Source organism: Poecilia reticulata, linkage group LG11 (genome assembly GCF_000633615.1).
Source record: "Poecilia reticulata strain Guanapo linkage group LG11, Guppy_female_1.0+MT, whole genome shotgun sequence".
In the NCBI taxonomy this organism is placed as follows: Eukaryota; Metazoa; Chordata; class Actinopteri; order Cyprinodontiformes; family Poeciliidae; genus Poecilia; species Poecilia reticulata.
The window spans coordinates 27553199-27561567 of record NC_024341.1 but is presented as its reverse complement, the minus strand read 5'-3'; the positions used below and the strand labels follow the sequence as shown (position 1 = coordinate 27561567).

At 41.9% G+C, this 8369-nt stretch overlaps 2 protein-coding genes across 2 annotated transcripts in view; both read left to right on the top strand.

Moving 5' to 3' along the window:
- Window positions 1-868, top strand: part of hivep1 (HIVEP zinc finger 1) — a 42991-nt gene extending 42123 nt beyond the window's left edge. Inside the window, exon 10 of the mRNA XM_017307383.1 lies at window positions 1-868. Within this exon, the coding sequence (XP_017162872.1) occupies window positions 1-404 (404 nt within the window). The 3' untranslated portion in view covers window positions 405-868.
- Window positions 869-4104: 3236 nt separating this feature from the next.
- edn1 (endothelin 1) lies at window positions 4105-8126 on the top strand. The gene is made up of 5 exons (XM_008422920.2): window positions 4105-4240; window positions 4360-4510; window positions 5300-5434; window positions 5540-5614; window positions 6786-8126. Exons 1-5 carry the CDS (start codon window positions 4120-4122, stop codon window positions 6925-6927), a joined length of 624 nt encoding a protein of 207 aa, XP_008421142.2. The 5' UTR covers window positions 4105-4119; the 3' UTR covers window positions 6928-8126.
- The last annotated feature ends 243 nt before the right edge of the window (window positions 8127-8369 follow it).

Here is an 8369-nt window from a genome sequence, read left to right as displayed (position 1 = left end):
TCCCGCTGGGCCCGGTGACGGGCCTGGAGACGCTCAACCTGATGGGGCTGGCCAACGCGCCGGGCCTGACGCTCAACGCCGCGCTGGGCCTGCAGGTCCTGACGCCCGGCCCGGTTCCGCAGGGCGCCGCCCAGAACCCGGTGCCGGGCCTGCAGATCGTCAACATCGCGCTACCGGCCATCATCCCGTCGCTGTCCGCCCTCAGCCCGCTGCCGCCCGGCGCCGACGCCCAGCCGCCAGCGACACCGGAGCCGCCGGCGGAGAAGGAGGGACGGATCCCCCCTCAGCAGAACCCAGCAGCCGGCGCCGACAGACCGGAACCGGCGGCCGGCCCAACCAAGCTGACGGACGAATACAACGAGGCGTCCAGCGATGACGAAGACCGACTCGTCATCGCCACCTGAGGCCGCCGCCGCCGCCTCTTCTTCTCTTCTGTTTTTGTAACTCGTCACTTTTAAGGACTGAAACACTCGAGCCGCGGCTCTCCTTCCTTCCAAAGCACAGATGCTGATGTTGTTACGTGCAATCATCGTCCGACGACCAACCGTTTGTTTTGTACATGCTGTAAAGACGATCGTGCCTTTTCGGAGTTCCATGTAAATAATCCGCTGGCTGTTTGTGTTTATTTCAGATTTATTTTGGAAAATTTGACCCGAAAACGTCGACGGACTTCTTAATGTTTGAGTGACTCTCTATGGATTATGGGGCAAAAATGTTTGTGTACAGATGTTGTGTTCAGCTATTTATTAAAAATCCATGTAGTGCACATTTTGATCCATAAGTCTATAAGTATGTGCATTATGGTAGCTTTACATTGCTGTATGAATATTAACTGTATCAGTAAATATTTGTTTATGAAGCTTTTTGACATCTTGTTGCATCTTTCAGAAGAAACTGAACAAAACAATCATATTTAAATAGTTACTGTGAATTTAAAAGGTAAATAAAACATACATTTAAATGTAATATACAAGTACATATACAGCTGTGAAAAAGTATTTACCCCCCTTATAAATGTGTTGTACCACATTTTTTGATTTAGTTTCCTCAGCCACACAGAGGCCTCATTCTATGGAAAGCCGTTTCATTCAAAATCAAATATTCCTTAAAATAAAACATATTTAAATAAATGGTTACCTTATTTTTTTATTTAAGTATTAATTCCATAACGGTGTTTTTATTTTCTGTATTTTATTTAGTAAAGCAACTTATTTCATGCACTTTAGTGAAATGGAGCCAAAAACTAAAAGTCTATGAAAAATTTACAAAATAAAACACCATTATGGAATTAATAACAAATACTAAAATAAAAAATAAGGTTAAATATTATTGAATATTTATCAGTAACAGTGTTTGATTTTGAATAAAACTGCTTTCCATAGATTCCTGCCAGGCCTCTGGATTCCAGAATGAACCCAAACAGAACCAGTCTGACGACGTGAGGTAGGCTGCCCCAGTGGCCTAGTCAAAGTATGGACTTCAATCTAATCGATGTGCTGCGGTATAAGAGGTTGTTCCTGCTGGAATAACCTCCAAAGTGACTGCTTTAGGGCAGTTCTGCAGGTCAAAGTTCAACCAGAAACAGAAAAGACTTCATTGATGCCTCTTACCACTAGGGGGGTAATTACTTTTTCGCATTGCACTCAACGCATTTGGATCACTTACTTAGTTAAATCGGCATTTCGTGGGAACAGTCTGGTGATGACCACTTCCTGTTCCGTCCAGCAACAGTGTCTGACCAGCCTGGCTGCTAGTTGAGGCACCAAATACTTTTTAAAGTAAAGGTGACCAGAATTACTCTCCAGGTCTAAAACTAATTTATTACAGAAACATAAAAGCGGTAGAGTAGCCGAACGTTTTTACTTAAAAAGTAACTCAATTAAGAGAAAAAAAGTATTTGCTAAAAAGGTAGTGAGCAACTGGTTAATATTTAAATCAATCGTTTAATAAACTTATTGAACTTTCACACAATTTGGTGAATTTTTGGTTAAAAAAGTTTAAAAATTACTCAACAAAATTAAAACGCAAAACATAGTAAAAATGCTGCTAAAGTAATTTTCTCCAAAAAAGTGGGAATAAATAAAACGTAACACCAGCTCCTGTTATGAGGTGGACTGGTCAGGTAGGTAAATCTATGGCAGGCCATGTTATCATAAAATCACTTTCGTCTGACTACCTGTTACTGCAGACGTCTAAACATGAGTTTTGACTCGACACGATCATATTCTGACTCTTCTGAACGGTAATTGAAGATGTCATCAATCACATATTGATAAACATTCCTTTCAAGATGGCGTCACCAGATGTATTATGTGACGAATCACATCTGTAAAAACAATTCAAATTAACTGTGACATTTTAAGAAATCTCAATTTCTAAAAACTCTAAGCTAGCATTTCTAAAGATCTAAATATTTGAGCAAAATCTGTGAAATTCTGATTTTCCTGATTTGTGGTGTTTAGTTTCTGCAGCTGACCTCTGACCTCTGACCTGCTTCAGGTAGAACAGCTCAGAMGGTTGTTTACAGATGATTGCCTCGTTCTGCAGTGATCCATCCAGATCCAAACCCAACAGCGACCCCCGCAGGAGGACCTGTGTCACTGCAGGCAAGAAAACCGCAGCAGAACCAGAAATTGGCAACAATTTCTCACTTTATTCACGCATTAAACTCTTCAGGACAGTTTAAAAGCTAAAAAATAAAGTCAAATTAAACAAGTTTTCATGGTTGTTCTTGTCTTTATTCATCGTTTTGTAAACGTCATAGTTTAAATGCTGATGCACCAAACAGTCAGCCTCCAGCTGCTCTTTATTTCTGCTCATTAGAAGCACAGAAACTGAAATTTCCTGCACACATCGGWCTGTAAACGCATCACTCAGCCCCACTTTAGGATCTTTAAATGTAAGAAATGTAAAAATTCTTACACTTTTTGCTTAATCTTAGCTAATTTGATTACATATATTTATTTAAATGAAACATCTGATTCACTTCTACATGTCTAAGGTTAACATTTTTATTTCATTTTTATTTATAGGCTGTTATAATCTAATTGCTCTTGCTGTTGTTTTTATACACGTTTCCACTCACAGTGAGGATGAGGAGTTATTCTCTCAGATGAAGGTCGTTGATGAAACTCTTTAGCTGAGAGCGCCCCCTGCAGGACAACCAGAATAAAACGGATTCTTTTAAATCGAGAGGAACCAACAGCGCTGGAAAAGTTGTAACTGTGAAAAGGATCCAAGTCTTTTGTTCTACTGGTTTGTTCGCAGAGTCGTTTCCTGCAGTGTGACGTTGAAGTTTAGATCAAACGATCACAGATCAATGGATGAAGCCAAACTGGTTTCAGTGGTTTTACCCCAGTAAGGATGAAACTGGTCATYCTGCTGCTGTTTTCACATGAATCGCTGCTTTGACTGAACCAAAGGAATGACCTGCACTGCAAAAACACAAGATATCATCAAATATTTTAGTCTAGTTTCTAGTCCAAATATGTTATTACACCTAAAAGAAGACAAAACTAATTTACAAAACTAATTWACAAGTMACTTTTCATCAAGCTGTAGTTGTTGTAAGTGAATAATTCCTTCATATTGATGAAACGGTAGTGGCAGACTGTGTTTTTGCAGTGTGATCCAGATGCAGGATTTCAGCTCCACAGTCAGAAACTCTGCATGTTTATGCATATTTTATTTTTAGTGTTCATTTTTACTTATTGCACCAGAGGAGTGTTCTAGTCTGTGAACGTGTTGAATAACGGTGGGATTTATGATTTACATAGTGAAGAACAGAGTCGGTTTTTTCTAGTTTTTACTTTTTTGTCGTACTTTTTTGTTCTCAATCTTTTCTAAATGATGTTTGAGAGTTAAATCTGTTTAGTTTTAGTTTTTTATTCCATCTCCTGAACATAAATCCTCAGTTTTTTGGCTAAATGGCCCAGAATGACGCCTGTAGGTTCATAAAGTCTCTGATTTTGGCCTCGTTCTTGGGTCTGTGACAGTGCGCCGCCTGCTGGGTGGAAGCTGCAGCGCAGTGGAAACCCCACAGGGACAAACAAACTTCAGAGGGAGGAGGAAGAGGAGGGAGAAGAGGAAGAGGCTGCTTATAAAGCCGCAGCGCTGCACATGTGGAGCCACAGAAACAGGATTCATGCTCAGCTCGGGTTCCTCTGCGGATTATCACTCATTTCACAAAAGATGGATTTTAAACTCTGGATCTCCGCGCTGTGCGTGACGCTCTGCGCAGGTAACTGGCTCCCACTGAGCATGCTCAGTAAACCGAGCGGTTCCGGACGGCTGAAACGGTTCCGACACGCAGAAAGCAACAAAACTAAACCTCACGCCGTTTCTCTGCTTTCCTTCCAGCTCTGTGTGCGCCTGCCGCAGAGACGCGCTCAGCCGCACCTGCCAGTGCGCAGCGCCATGTGCGCAACAAGCGCTGCTCCTGCGCAACGTTCCTGGACAARGAGTGCGTCTACTTCTGCCACCTGGACATCATCTGGGTCAACACACCTGAGTGAGTGCAGCTGGAGGTTCGGTCCGGGTTTCATCCAAACCAACCTGCCGCTGTTTGCGCAGAACTCTGCTGCGGCACTTTGAGCTGAAAACTGAAGACCAAGTTTGTGTTTTTAAACCGAACTTCCATCAGAACATCTCAGCTTTCAGTTAAACAATAATAAACAAAGTGGATCAAATGATGCACGCAGAAAAAAATATATTTTAACAGCTGAATTAAATACTTAATACTTTTAAAAACGTAATTATTGTTATTTAGTCAGACTCTTTATATGCAGTAAGTAAAGAAACTATTTAGCTGTAAATTTATTCCTTTTTTGTTTTTTCCCCACGAAAAGCTTCGTGTTTTAATCTTATTTCCTTTATAATTTCGCTTTTCGAGAAATAAGAAAATGATCATTAAATTATTTAAATCTGAAATATTTTTAGTAACTGAATATTAAACTTATTACGATTTTATCATTTCCATGTCATTTGGTTCCGATCCTCTAAAATTTGATAGATTTTTAGGCTCTGATTGAAAACAAAACAAAGAAATAAATTATTTTGGTAGAAAATTATTATTATTTTATTTATTTATGTAAACGTGAACAGATGATAAGAATTGACTTTAAATCATGAGCTCTGAATGATGGCAATAAAACGTCCAAAACTACAAAATAACCAAGCCTTGTTTGCGGTATTACGCATGCGCAGGAATGTTTGTGGCGCACTAAGAAGCAGATTTATTCCTTWATGTTTGTTTATTTCATTGTGTCTCATTTTAATCTGAAATCTTCTCTCCTTCCAGGCGCGTGGTCTCCTACGGACTCGGGAACGCGCCCCGGGCGAAGCGCGACCTGTCGGTCTCCACGGCAACCACGCGCGCGCCCAGATGTCGGTGTCTGCATGGAAATGACAACAGCTGCGTGAACTTCTGCCTCAGGTGTGTAAACAACAACAACAACAACAACATCTGAGGCACCTGCGTGATCGAGAGAACTGGTTTGTGCGCGTGGCGCTGACTGAAATGTGATCTCGTGCAATGCAGGTCAGAGATGGCGACGGGCGCACGCMTGCGCTCCCCAGGTCACGCGCGGACAGAAGACACGGGCGAACCCGACAGGTGAGTCAAACAGAACACAGGTGGATCGGAACATCCTGGAACAGCCGGTGTTCCTGCAGAACTTCCGGGTTCTTCCCGGATGTTCCGTCATGTTCGCACAGCAGTCCCGGTTCGTTCAGGGAATCTGGATCCGACCAGAACTTTACCCGCCTCGCTCATGTTTCCCGCCTTCTGGACCGGTTCTGGTCTCAAACGTCCATCCATCACATGACTTTAATGACGACATAAGGAGGAACAAACACCTGCAGCTGCTGCAGTTTGGTGACTAAAATGTTGGTGAAAAACATAAGTTACCAAATCTGAGTCCTCCTGAACCGAACATCTATAAATATACAGAAAACTCTAAGAATCTGGAAAATCCAGAAGGAAACACTCTAAAGGAAAGAAATTCATAAAAACAGTAAATTCTGGGGAAAACTTTTAAAAATCCCAGAATCAAAAAAAAAATTTTTTGTAGCATAGAAATCATATTTTCTTGATCTTGTGTTTCCTTTTTGTGATGGACATTTTTCAAAATGGCCGCCATGGTTTTAATGGAGAATATATATTTGCACTAAAATCGGCAGTAGCTATTAGCAAACTTGCTAAACAAGAATTTAACTCCACCAACGCTAAACGACAAGACACAAAAAATTAGTGGAAGCTAATGCTAAACCGCTAAACACACAAAAAATAGGTAAGCTAACGCTAACCACTGAGACGAATGTGTGCGTCTCATCTTCATCTCCTTCCAGTTCCTGACTGTTATTCATATAATCACTTTAAAGTTGCATGAATCAAATGACCAAAGTCAAAAACTTGATGTAACATAAACTTCATCCAATACATGAAAATGGGGAACATTTTATGGCAAGAATTGGCTTTAAAGGCTCAAAAATGGCAGCCATCTTGAAAAATATTCATCATCCTGAAATTCAACCGTTTAATGGGAAAAATGAAAAATCATAGAACCTGAATTTTCTGCTGGCATCCATAGTTGAAATATTTTTCCAGCAGTATGCTTCATTAGAACAGAGAGAGTGAAAAACTCCCTGAACTCCTTCCTGTCACCTGACCTGCTTCCTGTTTGCTTTTGTGGGCGGAGCTTAGACTTTGTGCGTTCTGTTTCTATAAATAGATTCTTCAGTAAAGTTTCTGGTTCTGGTTTCTGATGACTGTTGTTCCTCTGCAGGTCTGAAGGCGCCAGCGCCGCCAGCCGGGTCCAGCCCGCCGTGTTCGGACCGGTCCGGCGGATCCGCCTGATGCTGGAGAAATGGCCGGCGCGGCGGCGTCACCGGGCCAGACCGTGGCAGGGCGACAGCTCCGCATCCTAAATGGGACGCATCCCCTCAGAGCTCAGACTGAAACACACGGCAGCAGGGCCGTATCGGAGCTGAGCGGCGCCAGGGGCCAGGAGCGGGCCCCTGGGCTGCAGCGGTCCCCCGCAGGTGGAAAACACCTGGACCCGACTCCCACAGAGCAAACAGAGACTCAGGGATTCCAGCCACAGTCTCACGGGAAGCATGGAAGAGTTGCAAAACCTCAATATTTCTTGGTCAAAGACACAAATCTTTGTTTTCTATGACTCAAAAGATGCATCCCATGTAGGATGCAAGAAATCGAGATCCAGAGAAGAAAATCTGATTTTCATCCTGAAAGCTTTTTTTCATCTACTTGTTATTTCTACAGCCTGAATGATGTTAGAAGTTTAAATAGTTTGTATTTTTAAGACGAAAACTGTTTATTTGGTCAGTAAGATTTTCATATTGTCTGAAATGTATTTAAAGTCCAAAAAATTATTTTTAACTAAAGTTAAGTGTTTAAATCTAAAATATGCTGGAAACTGTACCACATTTTCCTGATCCGCTCCATGTTTTCCTGATCCGTTCCATGTTTTCCTGATCCGCTCCATGCTTTCCCGATCTGCTCCATGTTTTTCCGATCTGCTCCATGTTTTCCTGATCCTCTCCATGTTTTCTCGATCCGCTCCATGTTTTCCTGATCCGCTCCTGTTTTCCCAATCCGTTCCATGTTTTCCCGATCCGCTCCATGTTTTCCTGATCCGCTCCTGTTTTCCCAATCCGTTCCATGTTTTTCCGATCCGCTCCATGTTTTCCTGATCCGCTCCTGTTTTCCCAATCCGTTCCATGTTTTCCTGATCCGCTCCATGTTTTCCGTTTCGAGGCCGTTTTTTATCTGGAAAACGACTCGGACTGAAAGTGGGACTCTGAAAGAAGCATTTCAAAATAAACGCGAGGAAGAGGAGCTGATGATGATGATGATGATGATGATGATGATGATGATGATGATGATGATGATGATGATGTCGGTGAAGGTGCTCCGGTTTTCCTCGGACTCGACTGAAACCAGAACCGCTGGACTTTTTTTTCTCTTCACTCCTGTAATTTATGTTTTCCTCTCTGATTTATTTATTAATTCCTGCGGAGGCCATATTGGTCCGTCTCATGTTTGTCGGGTTCATTTCTGTGAAATGGTGCCGAATTCTGGCCAATAAATTTATTTATCACTAACAGACCGTCTCCATGGTTACTGTCGCATGTTTTTCCATCTGGCTGTGGATCCAAACAGGGGAAATCTGAGCAGAACTTCACTAAATTACCACCAGAAACCAAAACCAGAATCCAGAAGGATTCAAGTTCCGAAAAGCTCAAAGTTTTCATGAAAACACGTCAGAAAAAAATCCATAAATATGATTCAGATGATCAGAAATCAAGATGAGCATGAAACAAAAACCTTCAAAAACAGCTAGAAATAT